General features: G+C 49.0%; 1 protein-coding gene across 3 annotated transcripts in view; it reads left to right on the top strand.

The window, feature by feature from the left end:
• The window catches only part of IGDCC4 (immunoglobulin superfamily DCC subclass member 4), an 89,171-nt gene that overhangs the window by 21,981 nt on the left and 47,401 nt on the right, over positions 1-19,789 (top strand). For 2 of the 3 annotated variants that reach the window (XM_062601717.1, XM_062601718.1), the window contains exons 2-3: positions 8,827-9,156; positions 16,318-16,459. In XM_062601717.1, coding sequence (XP_062457701.1) covers positions 8,827-9,156; positions 16,318-16,459 — 472 coding nt within the window. The remainder of the gene's footprint in view (positions 1-8,826; positions 9,157-16,317; positions 16,460-19,789) is intronic. The other variant, XM_062601719.1, reaches the window with a different exon arrangement.

Genomic DNA, 19,789 nt, shown 5'->3' with positions numbered 1-19,789 from the left:
TCATCTTTGTGGACCATTTGTTTGCAGAGAGATACATCAGAGTAACACATGTCAATGAAACTGAGTTCAGTTGTGAGAGCTGGTTTTGTTTTTATCTGTTAGGCATTATCTGTAGACACAAATAAGGTATTTGGCAAACCTGATGCTTCTACAGAAGCATTGGAGTATTTAGTCCTCTCTACAAATCAGTTGATACTTTACTGAGCTGTTGAGACTGGTCTAGGCTATGGGATGGCCAAGCCTGTGCTCAGCAGCCAGCTCCAGGGCATTTCCACTGGACTGTGTGTGGATGGAGCTGAGCTTGCCCGGTTAGTGCTCATAGAATCCAGAATGGTTTGGGTTGGAAGGGACCTTAAAGCTCATCTAGTTCCAACCCCCTGCCACGGGCAGGGACACCTCCCACTAGACCAGGTTGCTCCAAGCTCTGTCCAACCCAGTTGTATCCTACCCCTTGACGCAAGGACGCTGTGATGGTCTCCGAGTGCCATCTCTTGCTGCACAGTGCTGGTCTGGCACCCAGCTGCTCATGAAAGGCTGGGATCTGCTTAGTGACAGGGGATGATCTGAGAGTCCCTTGCTGCCAGCTGGGTAAATATTCCTGCAGCAGTGGGAGTTGTTGCATTATTAAATAAACCATCTAGCTTGCTTCCGTGCAGGATGAGGAGAAGGCAGCCTGCTTCCCACTGGTGGGTGCTGCTCAGTACTGGAACCACTCTGCTGTACATGGCTGTCAAAGTGTTAATAAAATGGTCTTTCCACCAGCCCTGGAGATAGTTTTAGGAGGCTTTTGTTCCAGAGAGGCTGAACAGAGGCTGAAAGTGTAACTTTCTTATTCTTAGCTTGTTTGTGTTGCCAATACAAGGTGGAAAGTTCCAGTAACATCTGGTAACCGGGAAGGGAATGTAGAGCTCTTGACCTCTCTGTCTCACAGGCCTTGTTAACAAGTGAGTGGAAAAATGTTTTCTGGTTTACTTTGCCATGAGGAGGCTGAAGACCTGATGCACAAAGGGATTTAGGTGCTCAGCTCCTCTTTCAGCTTCCTGCTCTACAGAGATCATGGCGGTTGGGTGCTCCAGCCCCAGAGCTCCTCCAGTTCTGCTTTCAGTGCTGATGTTTCTGAGCACCCAGAGTGCAGACTTCGTCAGAGACCTGCATCCAGATTTCTTTCTGGGTCACCACTTGCCAAGTGCAGTTGCCCTAAAAACAGGCTGAGACCAAGCTATTGACTTTTAACTGTCAATGCTAAGGTTTCCAAGAAGAAAGAGGGCTTTGTGTTGCTTTAATGGGGACACACTGAAGTATAGTCACCCTTTGAATTACACAATGAGAATGTAAAGATTTTCTACAGCTCTAAGAGCCTCTGAAGAGCATCAGCAGAAGGTTACATTGAGCAGAACAATGGCACAGTAGTTGGCTTGCTGAGCGGTAGGAAAACCCTTGGGAAGTAGTAAGTCCACTTTTCTTCTGTGCTGTTCCCTCCTGATTAAATGAGATTAATTGTGCCTGTTGAGCTCCACGAGTTCAGCATCCAAAATAAATACATAAATTAAGACAGGCGACAGGGCAGAGGCTCAACTGCACTTTGTATTCCTGCCACCTCGTGTGGGATGCGGAGGGGAGAGAGGAGCCCTTTCCTCCTGCTGCCCGATATCCCACAGAGCACACACGGCGACCCGGTGCTCCGCTGAGCCACTTCCCTTGCTCCTGGGAAGGTTTTCTTTGGCTGGAGCTTTGCAAGGTGCACAAGCCAGTTCCAAAGTGCCAGATGTGTGTGGAATAGGAAACGCGCTGGCCAGGCTCCAGGCTGTGGGACCTGCAGCACAACAGCAGCTCCCCAGGAAGACCTCTGGCTGCCAAGAACTAGAAGTGATGTCAGCTCTGGATGTGTGTCAGATTAGAAACCCTTGTACTTTGTTCTCTGTGAAGTATTAATCTCCCAAGGCCTGTGCCGTAATGGGTCCTGTCTGGCTCCGTGCAGTGTTATTTGTTTTGGGCTGGAAGTGTTTGAGGGTTTTCACGTGAAGGCACTGGGAGCTGTCAGCGGTTTAGCTGCTTTGGGTTGGGTCCTGTCCTTGAGTTGATTGTGGGGCCTCTCAGCTGTGCTAAAGATTGGTCACCCCTGCCTTGCAGTGAAGGTCTACACCTTGTAATCGCTGGGCTGGGTGTCTGTGGGAATGGGCTGGGGTTTGTAGGAATGTTTGTGCCTTGGGATATTGTATGTGCCTAAATCTCCTTGACTTCCCGTAGCTGAATCAGTTTGTTGAAGAGAAGACAAGAGCATCTCCCCCAGATACAACATTTCTGGCTGCCTTTGGGACAACCCCTTTGGGTGGTAGCGTGGTTGGTGACAAGGTTGTGGCCATGGAGCTGTTGGGGTTGTTCTCACACCAGTAGAGAAGAGCCTGAGCTGTGCTGTGTAACTGGGATGGGTTAATCTGCTGAGTTTATAGCAGTGCTGGATTTGGAGCTGGGGCACATGCTGTCTGTCTGAACCAGCTGTATGGCCTCGTGTATGTATGTCCTCGTGGTGATGTGCTGTGTGGGAGCTGGCAGTAAGTTTACTCACGACCTTACTCGGGGCTTGTACAGCTATGTGCTGTACAAAACCAGAAGCACAGAAATGCATCCCTTTTGGCTTATGCCTGAGTGTTTTGATTTTGAAGTAATTGCTGAAACACACCTCATCCTCCTCCAAACAAAGCCATTTGTCTCCTGTTGAACAGTAACATGTTATTTGCTCGTGCTGTGTAACAGAGCTCAAGGGCGTGTTTACTGCTGATAGCCAAAATGTCACCAGGACAAGCATCTCCCTTGTCTAGGTCTTCCCTCCTTGATTTAAGTGGTTAAATCCCATGGAAGGGAAATAACCTGATGTACAAGGACACAAGTGAGGTTGTGTGCTATTCTCAGCCATGGTGTGCAAGCTCCCAACAGATCTATGGGCTTAAAGTATTGTGTGTCTTGGATGTGAAAACACTTCTCTGAGGGTCTTGCCTCTGACCAAGTGGTTGTGTTGTCAGCAATCGGTCAAATCTGTGTTGCATTGGTTATTTATAGTTTTGAACTTATAAACCCAACAGAGCTGGTTCTTTTTCCCCTTTGCTCAGTGGTAAGTTGGGCTTTTCCTGCCTCCTTTTGGTGTCAGGGAGAGGAGATGATAGAAGGTATTTTTTGGCTGTGCATTGAGACGGGTGATTTGGGAAGGGAGATGTTGGCTGGTTTAATGTGGATTTTCAGATGCCTGCTTGGATGTGGAATGAAGCCCGCTGCTGGCAGGGGCTGTGCTCCCATGAGGGCACAAAACAGCTTGGTGCCTTGAAGATTTTACAGCCTTTGTTCGTCTGAATCGCCCTGGGTTTTTATGCCACTCAACAAGAGACTGTTTACTTCACTGTGCCTGGCCACTGGAGGTGGATGGATGGCTGATGGAAGTGAGGAAATAGATGGGAGGAGGAGAACATTTTTCTCCTGGGCTGTTTTTGTGTGCAATGTAGCCTAGGGATTAACAACACAGGAGAGAGTAAAGAAACCCTGCGGAGCCTGAGTCAGAAAATACAATGTTCATGGAAACAAAATGCTTTTAACTTGCTGCATCAAAGACCCACCATTTTGGGGCATGCTGTACGCTGGAATACATCTGCATTCCCCCAGAACTCTGTGTGTGTGACTGCATGTGTGTGTGGTATAGAACTACATGTAAGTGTGTATTTGCACATTTACAGTCTCAAAGCCAGTGATGTCCACCTTGGAATAGCTCAGCACTTTGCTGGGCTTAGTGGAGTTTGGTGCGAATTCTGCTGTTACCCAGGACTGGATGGACATGGGCCGTGCAGTTCCTCCCTTCTTACAACTCACCACTCTGCTTTTGTCCTCTTTTCACCCAGAGAAGTACCTTGAGATGTCCTCAGTTGTGTTGGGTTGTCTCTGGATGGGCGGTAGGCAGGCAGTGTGTGCTGTGATGTAAAAGCCTGCTTTGAATGTATATGTGATGTTGCTCTCTGTAGGGCACCACTGTACAGGGTTCCTTGGCCTCAATTTAGCAACTCATGAGCTGAAAACTTACAGTTCTGGTGAGCTTTCATGACTGAAACTACATCTAGGAGGAGGCAAAGGAAAAAGCCCTCTGGGTCCGAAGTACAGGTCTGGAGCTGAAACCTGCCTTGAACTGGTACACAAAAAGGCAGCCTGGCTTCTGACTTGAAGCCTGTCTTCATGTTGTCATCGATGTCTGTTGGAGTCCTGTATTTGCAGTCTGAGGCAGTGGCTGTTCTGGGTAGTCTTCACTGCATTCATCACAACGTTACCTCCGGCAGGTAAGAGGGTGAAGGTGAGGAGGAGGCTGCCGAGCGTGTGCTGTGTGTTTAAACAGAGTTGTATCCGTTCCTGTCACTATGGTGAAGGATGGAGGTTGGAAGTAGTCAGCAGCTTCTGTAAGCACTTAACATTCCTGATTTCCTTTGTCTTTGATCTCACTTGGACTAATTTTACTCTCTTCTGATCCTTTCCCTTGAAGGGGCTTTTATCTCATTGTCAGGCTTGCTAATTTAGTGCAGTGTTTTGAACCAGACCTCCTCCTACGTTTCGAGAGCCTAGAAGGTATTTTTTCCTCAGTCAGGCAGTGTTTATACAGTTCTTTGAACATCTTAGGACAGGAATTGTAGTGGGGCTCTTGGCAATGCCAAGTTCGGGTCCTCGGCCCTGCTGCTCCAACCTCTGTTTGTGCAAATGGCCCATCCACAAGAGCCTGCAGTATTCTGGGGCTAAAAGGGCAGGAAGGAGCTGGATGATTTGGGGCAGGTCAAGCAGGGGGATTCATCTATCCAGCTGGAAGCCTTCCCAAGCTGCACAAAGTGATGGGTTGTCGCATACTTTTGACCTTGTCATGGGTTTCTGGCAGGTGCTCAGTTTGAGCCCTGAGGGTTGTGGGTACATCTGGGTTTTTATGTAGCTTCTTGGTCTAGAAACATTTCTGGTGCTCCTAGAATAAAGAACAGTGGTTTGAGTATGGTCACAAGCTCTTACCCTTGCATGGAGCCTTCATTGCTTGGTGATGCAGTAGACTCTTGTAAGTAGAAACAGATACCCTGGAGGCTGGCTGCTTGTAACTGGTTTCTGCTGTTACTGGGTGGATTGTGTGGTTGGAACAGGTTCCCAGGACAGAGGAATTTGCTCTTTATAGTTGTTGTGCAATTATTGGTGTGAAGGCATGAAAGAAGGCAATCTCCTCCTGTCAATAGCCAGGGAGATGGTATTGGCACGACCAGCTTAGCAAGTGCACCAAGTATTGATGATAGAAATGGACCACGCTGGTTGCTGGAGGATCCTTTGCTCCTGGTGTTAGTATGTTCCTTGCTGAGCGTGCTCTTTGGCCTGTGAGGTCCAGGCTTCACATGCATTTCCCTCCAACAGTCATTTCTCCTCTCTTGGTATAGCAGAGACAGACCTGAGCCAGGCTGGTTGGTTTGGTGTGCGTGGGTTCTGCAGTCCAGCACTGTGTTGTGTAACCAACCCTTTTTCCTCTCATGTACCAACCAGAAGCTTGGATCCAGGTAGGTTTTGACTTCAGAGTGATATTTAGGGATACAGAACCATCATCACATGTTTTAAAAACCCAAATACTTCTGCTGTGATGCGGAGTCTGGAGCTGCCTGTTCTTACCCTGCTGGAATTGGTTGAGTTGATTTTTAAGGGCTTGAAGTTTGGGAGGCTGATAATTGCTTCTCAGCAACCTGTGCTGGCGTGGGAAGCTGCACTGCAGATCCCTGCTCTATTCCTGGCTGCCTGAGCCAGCCAGCTGGCCCCTTGCGCTTCACCTTTTCAAGAGGAGGAGGAGTATTTTCAGCAAAATGGCATTTTAATTGCTGTCTGAAGAACATGGAAAATAGGACAGTTATATGGGCTGATTCCCCAAGCGAGGAGCAGGAGTGGCTGCTGCAGAGCAGGAGCATATGGAGAAGATGAAGCCATGGTGTGGTAGCAGAGGGCAACGTGGGATGCTCAGCATGCAGAGCCAACAGGTTCCACATAGCCATGCCCGCCCAGGCCTGCTGCCTTGTGGGAGGGTCAGCACTGAAACAGGGTAAGTGTAGGTGCAGGCAGATTGGTGCCCATAATGCTGGTGCTGCACAAGGACTGTCTGAGATGTGTCACTGCTGAGAGGGACGTGTAAAGGAGTTTAGGTGAAAGATGCAAAGAGAAAGCTGGAGCCATTGGCTGTGGGAACTGACCTGTGACCTGACTGAATTCCTTGTCTCCTCAGTCTCTACTTGTGCTTCTAAAGACAACAGATTTAAGGAAAAGGAAAGGATTAAGACTTTAGCAAACAAAGTTTCAGCATCTGTTGAAGTAAGTTCTGCATCACATGGCTTTGCCTTCGCAGCCCTACCTCCTGGAGGTGGTGTTCACACACAGGCTAAGTCCTGTGTGACATGCTGCTGCCAGGGGCAGCTGCTATGGGTAGGTCCAGTCAGAGAAGTGTCTGGGTTGCTGCTCCTCTGTGAATGAGGGTTCTCACAACAGCACTGGCTCCAGCACTGAGTGAGCCTCCTGTCCTTACCCCAGCCTCAGTCTTTGAACTCTCTCCTGTGTTTGGCCATGTCACCTTCCACCCATGTATTTGGTGCTGTTGCATTAGCACGGTGTGAAATGCAACTCTGCATCCTGCCAGGGGTTGCCTTTGGGGACTGGGAGATTGTCCCCTGGATGTCCTAATGGAGATGACTTGGGCCAGGGTCTGTTCTGTCCCATAACACTGACAATCAACAGGCAGCAGAGGAGTAGGATTCTTGTATAGCCTCCTCATCACTGAAGGACATAGCTGGCCAACATCAAGTTCTAGGTGGTCATTCTGCAAGCCAGCAACGACAGCAAACCTCGCAAGTTTCCATCCTTGGAATGAGCACAGAACCAGCCCACATGTGGACAGGGTTCAGTCCTTTAGGTCCTTCTTTCAGGGGCACCTGCAGTTTCCAGCACACGCCTTGGAAAGATTCCATCTCCCCGCATGTGTAATTTTGCGTGTCATTGCCCCTAATTGCATGCTTAACACACGCTCCTTCACATGCAGCCCTTTTATCAGCAGTAGGTAGTAGCAGGTTTAATAGGGTGTTTGGATTCCTATAAAATTAATCTGTAGCTTTCTGCGATAGGAGACGGGCAGGGAGCCATGTGGTTCATATCCAGTGTTGATAAACTTGTTATAGAGGCAGGAAACATTTCTGATTGGAGCAATGACAAAATAATTTGGAGCAGAGCCATAAAAAGAGTGGATGGTGATGGTTTGAGCACAGCAGAGATTGAAATTGCTGGTGTGTGGAAGCAGCGCTGCCAGCTAACATTGACTTAGTGTCTCTGGAGAACTCTAACGGCAAATGCATTTTATTAATGGCAATATTCTGTTAGGAAATGCTGAGCATTGTTTCAGAGGTGGAGCTCCCCTCGAGTACGTGGCTTTGGAGATCAGCCAGACCCAGACCTGCTCAGCTCAGCTTGCTGCTGGCCACTGCTGTGGTCTCCTGCTGCAGCAGGCGGGTTGCTTAGGGGCATGGTGTGGGTACTGTCTGCTTGCAGCTGGAAAAGCCTTTTCTAGTGGGGAAAATGCATCATCTGTTCTCATTCTGGATTCACTTATTTGGGATAAAACACTCAGAGACAGCAGGTCGTGTTTTTAGCCATTCTTTTGTTTTTCCTTTGAAATAAGTTTCCCAGTTCATGAACGTTGGGAGATGCTGTCTTTCTGGATTCCCAGCTGGGCTTGAGCTCTTGCTTCCCCTCAGGAGGAACTGCTGCAACCGAATTGTGATCATTGGTATTGAGGTACCAAGTGAGTTGCCTTGTGGGTGTTGATCCTGCCCCTTTACTCTGCTCTTGTGAGACCTCACCTGGAGTATTGTGTGCAGTTCTGGTGTCCTCAACATAAAAAGGGCATGGAACTGTTGGAACAAGTCCAGAGAAGGGCCACGAGGATGAGCAGGGGACTGGAGCACCTCCCGTATGAAGACAGGCTGAGGAAGTTGGGGCTGTTCAGCCTGGAGAAGAGAAGGCTGCGTGGAGACCTCATAGCAGCCGTCCAGTATCTGAAGGGGGCCTATAGGGATGCTGGGGAGGGACTCTTCATTAGGGACTGTAGTGATAGGACAAGGGGTAACGGGTTAAAACTGAAACAGGGGAAGTTTAGATTGGATATAAGAAGGAAATTCTTTCCTGTTAGGGTGGTGAGGCACTGGAATGGGTTGCCCAGGGAGGCTGTGAATGCTCCATCCCTGGCAGTGTTCAAGACCAGGTTGGACGAGGCCTTGGGTGATATGATTTAGTGTGAGGTGTCCCTGCCATGGCAGGGGGGTTGGAACTACATGATCTTAAGGTCCTTTCCAACCCTAACTATTCTATGGTTCTATGATCGGCCTTGGAGGAGGCTCTGGTATGCAGACAGCTGAGCGGGAGCCCTCACTTGTCATAAGCAGCTGTGGCACATCAGGGCCTTTACTGTGTCTTCTGTGCTTGCCCTTGCGGTTGCCATCATTTCACCTTTTTCTAGTTGTTCTTCTCTGCTTCAGTCCAGCCTGGAAGAAGCAAGTGTGGACAGAAAGGGCAGCTGCTGGGCCCAGTGCGAGGTGGCAGAAGTGGTGTGGTTTGTGTAAGGATGTATGATGGAGAATGAAATCCACAAGTCATGGGAGGTGCTGGTCACCTAGCAGGGCTGAATTTCACTGGTTATCTCCATCCATACCCCTGGAGAACCATGCTTCCCTCACTGTAAAACTGGAAACTGGGATGTGATTCATCAAGGAAAGCGACCTGTACTGTAACACTGTCTTGTCTTTGCAGGGAGGCTGTTGGAAGGGGATTCTCTGGAGCTGAGCTGTAGTGCTGGTCCTGCAAAGGTGATTCTGGAGCCGAACCAAGTCGTGGTTTTGGACTGTAACCTGGCCCCTACAGAGCAGGTGATCAATATCACATGGAAGAAGAATGGGTTTCCATTAGTGGAGCAGGAACATCTGCAGGTGCTTCCGAATGGATCACTCTTCATTTCATCCCAGGGTGCGGCGAAGGACAGTAAATACCCTGAGAAGACTGGTGTTGAGGGTAATTACTCCTGTGTGTCTCAGAGCTCCCTCGGGGCTGTCACCAGTCAAACGGCTGCAGTCAGATTTTCAAGTAAGTGCTGGGGTTTTTTGTTGGTTTTCTTTTGCCCCCTCCTGGTATCTGTATAGACCATCTGCCTCCCACAGAGTCTGAGATAAAGTGAGCACTATCTGATGCTAAGGGGCTTGGTGATGGGGAGGTGGCTGGGAGGAAGCACCCGTTGCCTTTTTTCTTCATTCAGGTACCTCTGGATGGTGTGTGCAGGAATGCACCTGCATTGCTTGTGTGGGAACAGCTGGAAGGACTGGCTTTAGCCATGCACATCAGCTTAGCTGCCTGCAGGTCACCCTTAGTCTCTTCTGGGTTCCCTGGTGAACAGTCAGCGCAGCTTGGGGAGGAGTGTGAAGGGGTTTTGGGGAGTTTGATGCTGAGCAAGGAGGGCTGAGACTAGGGCAGAGCCAAGCAGCCGTAGCTCCCCGTGGCTGGTGAATGCAGTGGGTGCCACTGGGTTTCCCAACAGGCAGAATGTACCCTGTATCAGCATGGTGCCAACCTCTGAACTCCCAAAGAAACTCCAGATGGTGAAGAGCAGGGTGGAGGCTGGGACAGTTGAGACTAGGAGAGACAGACAGCTGTCTACATGACAAAGAGTCTGTCAGGCCTGTCTTGTGAGGTTAATATCTCTTTATAATGGAAGAGATGAAAGAAAGGGCTATTCAGACTCATTTTGATCTCTGAGAACAGCTCTTCAGGATCTGAACTGTGCAGCCTTCAAGGATAAAACTCCTTTGTACCCAGGAATGGAGCTGTTTTAAGTGTGAGTGTGCCAATACATGATTCCTTCACCTACCAAACAGGTGAGGTTAGTAAATCATGCAAATACAGTAATACTTCTGTCTAGTAGAGTGACTTATGGAAAAGTTGATGAGGTGCTTTTGTACTTGCTCAGAGCTGTGGCAGGTGAAGATGCAGAGTGGATGCCCTACCACACGCTTTACACTGTGATGTGTTTAGCCTCTGGTACCCCAGGCAGGTCCGTGTTTGGCCAAGTGTGTGTTTCAGTCTGTGAGCACGGTGCTGTAGAAACCAGCACTACTGATGACAGATGAAGCTTTTGCCAGATCATGTTTAACATGCAGCACCCACAGATTGCTGGTCACCCATCCCTCCTGTTCCCTCCTTTCAGTGGTTTGTAGTGCCAGATAAATAGCTGCTTCCAGGATTTCATTACTTGAAGGGACCCCTGAGGGCTGTGAAGATGGAGTTGGGGATCCTGAACACAGCTATGTTTGGGGAGATGGGAGACCTGAAGTAGAAAAGGTGTATAACCAAGAGGATTTATTTGGCTGCTCTATCCCCAGTCCCAGCCACCCTGAATTAGGATATATTCCCTTTTAGACGTGACTTGTGTTAAGAGTTTGCAGTGTATTCACCATTTCAGGTGAACTCTCTCCTTGTGCTTCTCGTATGTCTCCTTTTATTACCATCAGCGCAGTTAAAGTGCTGCTTCTGTGGCACACACATGCACCTCACACAACACACTCATTTCTGAATGGAGAGCAGCGAGGGAATTGATTAATGAAATGCATCTCACTTCGATTTGTTCTGTGGGCTGGGCAGGAGCCCTCGCTGCATTAGCATTCAGCTGCTGCAAATGAGGATTGGAAAGGCCTGTTTTTTTTTTCTCCTGCTGCTGAATACAGTATCCAAAGCTGTTTACTGGAGTCACTCTTTGTGCTGATTGCCTTGGGCGCTGCTGAACTGGGGGCAATGGAAGAAAACCTGTTCAGCAGGTGGGATATGTTATCCTTGCCATCAGCTCCTGCTTCTGACCTGCAGTGTTTCCTTCTCTGGGCTGGGGATCCCATCTGGGGATGTGGGGCATTCTGTGCTGGATATTTGGACTACCAAGTCACCTCCTTTGGCTTTTTATACCTTCATTGATTCATGACTAACTTGCCCCATATAAGCACACTGCTTGGTGTCACCAGGATGCTGTGGCAGGGCAGCTGAGGGCCCAGCCCCCTCCCTTTGCAGTTGGTGCTAAAGCTGCTGCTGGGTGATGTGGACGAGTCCGGCACTGCTTTTCTTAAGGAAAGATGGTGGTGGGCATAAATTCCTCTCCTCATGCCATGCTCAGTCCCTGCCTTGTTTGCTGGTGCATGCGGGGGGTGTCACATTTTTCCTGCCTTTCTCAGCACTGCTTCTGTGCTGTTAGTGTCATCTGCTGTGTTTCAGGTTTGTGGGAGTCTGCTTCTCCTCCCTGACAGCCCTGAGAGCAGCTCTAGCACCTCTTTATATGGGCTGCTGGCTCCCCAGTGGAGGGAGGGGGTGCACCAGGCAACAGCGAGCCCGGATGCTGGGAGAAGCTGTTTGGAGCAGACAGGCTGGAGTGATGGGGGCTGCATGATGTGTGTGGGCTGTGGCACCGATGACTTCCATCCTTCCCCTTCCAGCGTGACCCAGGTCTTCAGCTTAATGTTTTGCTGGATAAACATGTGGCTCTCATCCAGCCTTCCCAGCAGACCCCTGGGTGGGGGGAGAAGAAGGTGCCGTGGTCCACCATCCATAGCTCATGCCAGCAGTGGCTGTGGCAAGTGAGGAGCCACCCTGTGCTGGTTCTTGGTGTGAGCTGTTAAGTGAGCGGCTGCTGAGGCTGCTGACTTAGGTTTGTGGGTTTCTCTGAGCCCTGCGTGCTCGCACGTGGAAATACCAGGGGCGTTATTTGAGTTGTGGAAGGTGTAGCTTTCTACCTGTTAATAACTACATTTGTGAGGGTTTGTTAAAGCTCTTAATTTAGCTTAAACATTTTGTGCGAGGGAGGTTCTGGAAAATTACAGTAATTGTGGCTGTCAGAGGAAGACGTTTGCTGTGCCTGGAGGGAACGGGGCTGCCTTGCGTGGCTGCTGGCAAGGAGTACAGGAGAGCCTTGGTGTGTTCTGCTCCTGCAGGGACAGGCCACAGCAGGAGTCAATGCACATGGGCTCTGGGATCCACTCTCCACAAGGAGAACATCTCTTCTCCGTGACCAACAGTGTGTCTGGGGTTTGAGGAAAGCAAACTGGATTTGTTTTATGGATTTCATGCTATTTTGTGGATTAAATGCATAGGTGAGTGAGGGCCAGTGATTGCAGGCAGAACCAGGCTGGGCAGGAGAACCTCTGGCAGATGAAGGCTCTGGACCATCCACAGGTGGGATGTTCAGATGCTGTTTTGAGGAGGCGGGGAACTGGCATCTCTGAGGAGGCACGAGCAAGTGCTGTATGGATTAGCTGGGCAGCACGGGTCCTGTGCTGCTATACAGCCCTGCAGGCCCAGCACTGCTCTGCCTCTGCCTCCACCGCGCTGTGGGGCCATGGCAAATCGCTCCCATGACTTTCTGTGTGTGTTTCCCTTCAAGCCCATGACCTGTCCAGAGGCGGATGATGCCAGCAGTGTGTGTGATCCCAGTGGGGGCTGATGTTGCCCTCGTCTTAGAAACATCCTACTAGTAATTACAAGAGGTACAAAGAGGATGAGCATGCAGAGTCTGGGGGCAAAGCGCTGTGGGAGAGAGCAGCCAGCCCGTTTCAGAAGGCTGAATTCCTTGCATAGACTACATTTTCTGCCTGGGGTGTAGTGTTGCTGCCTGGCAGCCTTTCCAAGCTCACGGCCTCCTGTACGGATCAGTGTGCTGGGAGAGGGGGAGGGTGATGTGTTCCACCATGCTGCAGCCACCCCTGGGCTCCCAACTAAAAGCCTTGGCACACACGGCTTGGGTCCAGCTGGGTTTAACGTGTCAGTGGGGTGGGAGCTGCTTGCTCATTCCTGAAGGCACAGAGCCTAAGGCTTTGGCATGTTGCTGAAGGCAATTTGCTGTAATGCTCTTCACCTTCTCACCTGCAGTGAGTAATTTTTACTGAGTGGCCTATTAAGGTGTTCAGGATAATCAGTGCAACAGGGCTGGGAGGTGTTCTGTGACTTGGGATTGGCTTTGCAAGCTAAACCCTGGCTGAGAAGTTGAAAATCATGTGGAGTATGTATCTGTCTTCTTTGCTTCCCTTTTGCCTTCAACCATCTTTTTCCCCTGCTTCCTTACATGAAAATTTGCTTTGCAGCACTTCTGCACTCTTCCCTTCCATCAGAACATGTGTCTGGGAGGAGAACAGCCCCTCCTAAGGATCCCTGTGGCCCTGGGGTGAGCAGAGTGTTGGACCCTGGCTTATGCTCACTGTGACCCACATGCATGTCTGCGCAGTGGGTCAGAGTAGCAGGACCTGCTTTCCCATCCTCTCCTTCCACAACAGGCTTGCCTTGCTCTGGCTGATTCTCTTCCTTCCTCTGCTGTTTGCAGCTCAGCTCTGAGCCTAGGTTTGGTCACGTTGTAGGTGCTGAGAGAGGAGGAACACAGGGGATCACAGCATGCTGTGATCTCAGCTCCAGCCTGATGCAGAGGATGCTTTTGGAGCACCCATGAGCCTGGCCAGCAAGTCTGTCTCTGCCTGACCTTGCCAGTGCTGAGATCCAGGGTTCTTGTTCAGTTCTGCATCAAAGAAACCTTTACACCATTCTTACTGTGTTTGATGTTTCTTTCTGAGAACAAAATCTGGTCGCCTATGACAGGATTACAGCGTTGTTGGGTAAAGGAAGAGCACCTGACATCATCTGCCTGGACTTGAGCAGCCTCTGAATCCCACCCCAGGTGTTATCACAAGGAGGCACTAACAGACAAACCACAGTTTGCTCTGCATTGCCAGGGTCGGGTCTTCAGCCCCCACTGAGCTCTCAGCCTTTGCTGGCTCTGCTGGGGAAGCGTGGCTATTCCTGACTGCCTCTGTTTGGAGTGACAGGGATGCTGAGCTCCCTCATCAGGGTCGCTGGTCAGTCGCGCTGCTTCACATCCTAATGACGGATCTGTCACGGGGGCATTTCTTGGCTCTTTGCTTTTGAAGAACCATTCCAGAGCCCAGCCAGCAGGCAGATGGGGCTGGATGGAGGTAAAGCCAGTGAGGCACCGTCCCCTTTTGTATGCCTCTGCACTCTATGCCAAAAGGTGCCCAGTTAAGCCTCGGTCTCTCAGCATCCTGCACCTCCTACCAAACTGTACAGTATGGAGCATGGAGCTCTGAGGGAGAGAAAAGAGAGTGGGGAACTGCCCATTGGGATTTATGGAGCCCCTTTGCTGCTGTTGCTGATGGTGGGGTTGCTGTTTGTGCCCACCATGTACTACTTTGGTTCTCCCCTCTCTGGAGACTGCTCTAAAGGTGCTGTAAACTTTGGGACTTGGTTGTATCAGCTTAGGTGATTCCATTTAATAATGAACAGAAGAGAGACAAGTGACTTGACATGAAGCAGAGGAAACGCATGCTACAGACTGCATCTTTTTAGAAGGATTCTGTCTCCTGTCATGACCTTTCCGGGTACGTGACCCTTCAGAGCCTGCCAGACTATTCTCATTTACACTTGTAGGATGAAAAGAGAATAACAGGAAAGAGCATTAAGGATTTCTGCTGCCAGGGAAAGGTTGTTTTGATGGTGCTGTCCTGGACGTGTGCTGGCACTTGATGGATTCTCTTCTAAGCACTTGGATTCAGCAAGTTTTATTAACATGAGCTTGAAAGATCTTGTAATCTGTAGAAATGACTCTGTTAGAGTGGTCTGCAGTGTGTATTTGAAGGTACTGAAGCAGTTGCCTGAACTGGGGCCCTTCCATATTAATGTCTTTTCTGAATTTTTCCAGGAAAACATTTTTCATTGCCATTTGGATTGAATTGAATTGAAAAATGAGACTTGGTGGACAGCTGGTGGGAGAACTCGATCTGTAGCTGCTGCGGAGAGCAATGAGTTGTTTTAAACATGTGCTAACCATTTGAATTAAAGAAAACCACTAATGCCAGGCGAGGTTACAATGGGTCATGAAAAAGCACTTAATTTTCAGAGCCGTGCATACTTGCTCAAGCTGACACTTCAGTACAGTGAGTGTGTGTGCAGCGCAAAGAAAGCTTCACTTTTGGAGTCCTATAAAATCCAAAGCAGTGATGGATGTGCTTGGGAAGCGGTGGTGGGAGGACCAGAAGGTCACTCGGGGTCCTTAGAAGCACAGTGCTGGGCTTGGCCCTGCAGTCAAGCCTGTTTGCTGGCTGGGATTGATGTTTATTGTGCCACGATCAGGATTTCTGGCTCTTGTCTCATGGCGTTGCTGGCTGAATTTGTGTGTCAGAGCACGTTTAACAGCAAAGGCTGTGTAACAGAGACTGCAGGAAGCAGAAGCCAGTTCTTCTGGTGGAGAAGAATACAAGCCTTCTGCCCCCATCCAGGAGCCTGCATGCATATTCAAAGCTCCACTGTGACTGAGATGCCTTCAGGTTATGCTGTGATAGGACAGATGCCGCAGCCCCAGGGGGAGGACTCCTGCTCTGCTGGGGTTTGCGGTGTGCATGGAAGGGAGGAAGATGAGATGCTGTGTATGAAGGATGGGAAGAGTGCTGTCCAAGAGCAATCACAAACCTTAGTGCTTTGTCTCCAAAGCAAATTCAGCCTCTCTAGCATAGAAAGGGGCATTTAAGTGGGGGGAGCCTTGGCGAGCTGTGCCCAGCATGTATGAAATCCATCCTCCTCTTAGCAAGGTGTCTGTGCCTGCATCCCCTTGGCTGCATCTCATCTGCTTGAGTAGGACGAAGTTGGTTTTTGCAGGCAAAGCTGTTCACTGTGGAGAAGGAGGATCATGGCCTTTATGCTCTCTTCCCTTAGTCCCCAGCACTGCCAGCCTGTGTGCAGTTGTTACTTATACAAAACAACTGCCCACAGTATAAGTAACTTGACATCTGGCTTTGTTCTTCCTTTTGCCTTGTTTCAATTTCCTGTGGCTGCAGGAATGCTACAAGGCAAAAGGAAACTCTGATCTCTCAGGGTTGTGGCATTTCCCTTCTTTTTCGCATTCTATGTGTCCTTCCCTAATGGAGCAAGTGAACAGAAGAGGAAGCAATTTGGGAAGATAGCTGCTGAAACTGTCTTTTGTCTCAGAGTTACCCTAAAGGAGAAAATGAGGCAAGAAGCAAATTTGCACACTGAAACCTTTCAGTTACTGTTGTTAGGACTGCTGAGGGTCTGTAGGGCACAGGAAGGTGAGGAGTTACATGTCAGGCTGTCTTCAGGAGAGGGAAGCCTTTCTCTTAACTCAGGCTTCATCACAGGCTTACGTTCCTCAGCAGAAACACCCAGTTATTAACTTCCTTTTCCTTCTTCTTTCCCCAGCATTATCACGCTTTTTCCAACAGCCGGAGTCCCAGACAGTGCAAGAAAATGGCATGGCCCGGTTTGAGTGTCGCATCGAAGGACTGCCTCCCCCAGTCATCACGTGGGAGAAGGACCATGAAGCTGTTCCAGCAGAGCCCAGGTGATTCCCTCAGTGCTTTCCTGGGTCAGCTTGGAAAAGGGCAAACCAAAACCTGACCAAGGGAGAATGGAGAGATGGTAGAACAGGTTTTGTCCTGATAATCCGGTGAGGAAAGAGGAGGTGTTCATGCAAACAGATCTGTAAAGCACCTTGATAAAATTAACTGAACATCTAAGTCACCCAAAAAAAGATATAAAGAAAAAGAAAGGAGGAAAAAAAGAGATAACCAAGCCCTTTTTTATTACTGATCTCTTGTGCTGGAGCCTTTGCCATGATGAAACAAGTGCTGGAACTAGGTGATCTTAAGGTCCTTTCCAACCCTAACTATTCTATGATTCTATGAAAAGATAGTTTCAAGGAAATGAAATTGGCTGATAAATGAAGTAATAGAGACTGGAGCCTCAGTTCTGCAGTGGCCTGGAAGGTCTTGTATGCAAAGATGCACAACTTCAGCTCAGTTTACATTTACTCCCCATGCAGAGCGTTGGAGGGAAACCAAGAGGAGTCTGCAGAAGGGCAGAGAGCAGCTTAAAAGTGAATAGAGAAACTTGAAATGGTGCCAGTTCTTACAGCACAAAACCTGCACCCTGCAAAGGCCTGTGTGTGTGTGGAACAGGGCACAGCAGACCATGGCATGGGGTGCCTTTGGCTCGTCCCTTTGTGTGAAGTCAGGTAGTAGTCTTCAGGTGATTGGGTCCTGGTTTGAGGAATACTTCTCCAGCTAAATGGGGGGGAAACAGCACTGGGGGTACTGGGTACACCCAGCAGGGCTCCATGATGTGGGTTTTGATTCATTTTGGCTGTGGTAATAGAGACAGTTGTTTTCTTCACTCTTTTCCTGCACAAGTTTTTCTCAGGGTTAATGATTCTTGCAGAGCACTGTGTGTGCTCAGGAACCTGGGAAGTCTTCCCATTTGTTTTATTCCCATGTTTATAGATCATCTGGTGAAAGACCCTGAATTTCCTTTTTGGGGGAGAAAAGAGACCTGCAGCATGATACCTTTTCCTTAATCAAAGTCGGTTACAGGCATGAGATGATAAGCCATTAGTGGGCTGTTAGCTGCTTTGTAGACATCCCTCCTGCAGGGAATCAGTGACTGCATTGTCCTTTAGTTCTTAAAAACTCATTTTCTCATCTGCAGAAGGAGCTGATTCCCTCCCAGGGACATTAAGCCAAGAGGGAGGAAAGGAGAGGTGAGGTAAAGTTTAGGAACAATTCTGCAGCACTGCCTGTTTCTATAAGGTTATATCCCGGAATCTGAAGTGGAGCATCTGAAGGTTTATAGGAGGCTGTTGCTTTGCAATGAGAAGAAAATTAATTAATAAAAAAAGGAGAGGAAAACCAGCAAGGAAGGGATTGCAGAGGGAAGTGTGCCATAAATAGGGCAATGACTTTTTAATGAGACAGCTCGATGGATGTTGTGAAATTACTTGCTCGGAGATTGCCTTCAACACGGGCAGCCTGAAAATTGTTTTCCTTGTAAAAGCCAGAGCATAATCTCTGGCTGCAGATCTTGCTTTTTAAATCATGTTTTAGCTAATATGCTTTTTTTCAGAAGGATTTGCTTTTTTGTTGTTGTCTAGTTGTTGTTGTTGGATTTAATATAACCGGCTTTCGAAGGAATTAAGTGAATTCCAGGAAATGTTGGCTGCCAACCAGAGCTCTGTGTTATCCTTACTGCATCATGCCTGAGGACCAGAGCTTGGGCCAGCCTGATTACTGTGGACTCCCTCCTGTGCACGCTTCTGATGAGCCTGTGAAAATGCAATCATTTGGCTAGGTAGGCGTCAGGATGATGATTTCGTATTCCACAATAGCATGGTTAGGTGTATGTACAAAATCAGGCTCTGGGGCTGTAGATAAAACCCTTGAGATAATGCTACTACATCAATGTTTATGATTTCTTTTAAGAGGGATAGAATAATCATGGCAAAATTACATTGCTTTTCCTTCTTTCTTTCTCTTTTTCCTTTTTGTGTTGAACTTACCTTTGGGCACTGTCTTCAGCCTTTGCCTTTGGGTGCAGGTTCTAGCATGGTGCCACCTCAAAGGTGCTGAAGGCTGAGCTTAAAAAATAGATAACCCAAAGGGTAGGGGAGTGCTTATTGATGTTTTCAGAACACCTTTCCTGCCCTGCTGGAGTTCTAACTTCCACATGGGAGTAAGGCACAGGAGTATTTTGTGATTCTGGCTCTGAAATACTTCTAAACCCATGGGTTTAGATCTGCAGCAGCTGCTGAGAAGCGGCTTGCAGGATTTCTCTAGATTGCAGTTGCTTTGGGGTGTGTGCTACATCTCTTGGCGTAATCTCTTCTCTGTTGTAGGTGCTGGCTGGGTTTCACGCCAGGCTCCAAATTGCTGTTTGTTTTCTCTAGAGCCAAGTACTTGCTAGGAACTGGAGGTCTTTGGAGGTCTGCACATCAGTACATACCCTACAGATTGCATGGCCTGCAATCACAGCATCTTTTCCACATTTTGGCTAAGGGAGGGGTTTATCAGTGTGGAGAGTTTGCTTCTGTCATGTGTCAGGAGTGCCTTAACGTGGCTCACATTCACATACAGGGAGAATCGAAGAGAAAAGAGAGGGAATGGAACCGTTAATGCTGGAATATTCTCTGCTGTACACCTAGTCTAGCACGCTGAGCTGTAGGGTTGCAGGGTTTGGGTACAAAGCAGCAGTGCTTGATTACGGTTCTTGAGCACTGCCCTGATAATCATAGAATCCTAGAGTCACAGAATGGTTTGGGTTGTAAGGGACCTTAAAGCTCATTTATTTCCAGCCCCCTGCCTCTGAGTCATCAGGCAAACTTAGCTTCCCTGCAGAGAGCCTGGGGATGGAGCAAAATGCCCTTGCAGGCTGCCTGGAGGCTTCTAGTTCAGGGCTTCTGGGAGCCTGAAGAGCTGGAGGCTTTGTGAGCAGCTGGGAGAGATTGTGGATAGAGAAATCCTGCCTTTCTTCCCTCCTTACTTCCCTGGGAGAGCAAGTCTCACCTCTCTCATGCTTTCCCAACAGGACATATTGCATTAAGTGCATCTCTCTACTGGCGGCCTTGCCAAAGGGACCATCTTGAGCTTAGGTGTTGATCACCTCCCCACTCACTCCCCTTTGCCTCCAGCTCCTGCTCTCTTTAGGAACGCAGTGGCTTGGTTTCTGCCCTGAAGACAAGCAGGGTGCATTGGCTGAGCCTCTCCACGGACATGGTCCCGAGCAGCCTGGTCTAAGCACCCCTGCTCAGAGAGGGGGAAGACCGCAGCCATTTCTCAGAGGTCCTTCGCAGCCTCAGTGAGTCTGTGATCCGTAATTGGAGTGTCTTTTTGTGGCTGGGAGA

Source organism: Pezoporus occidentalis, unplaced genomic scaffold (assembly GCF_034315485.1).
Source record: "Pezoporus occidentalis ecotype Australia unplaced genomic scaffold, CSIRO_AGI_Poc_V1 ctg72, whole genome shotgun sequence".
Classification (NCBI taxonomy): domain Eukaryota; kingdom Metazoa; phylum Chordata; class Aves; order Psittaciformes; family Psittacidae; genus Pezoporus; species Pezoporus occidentalis.
This window is presented reverse-complemented; position numbering and strand designations above follow the sequence as displayed.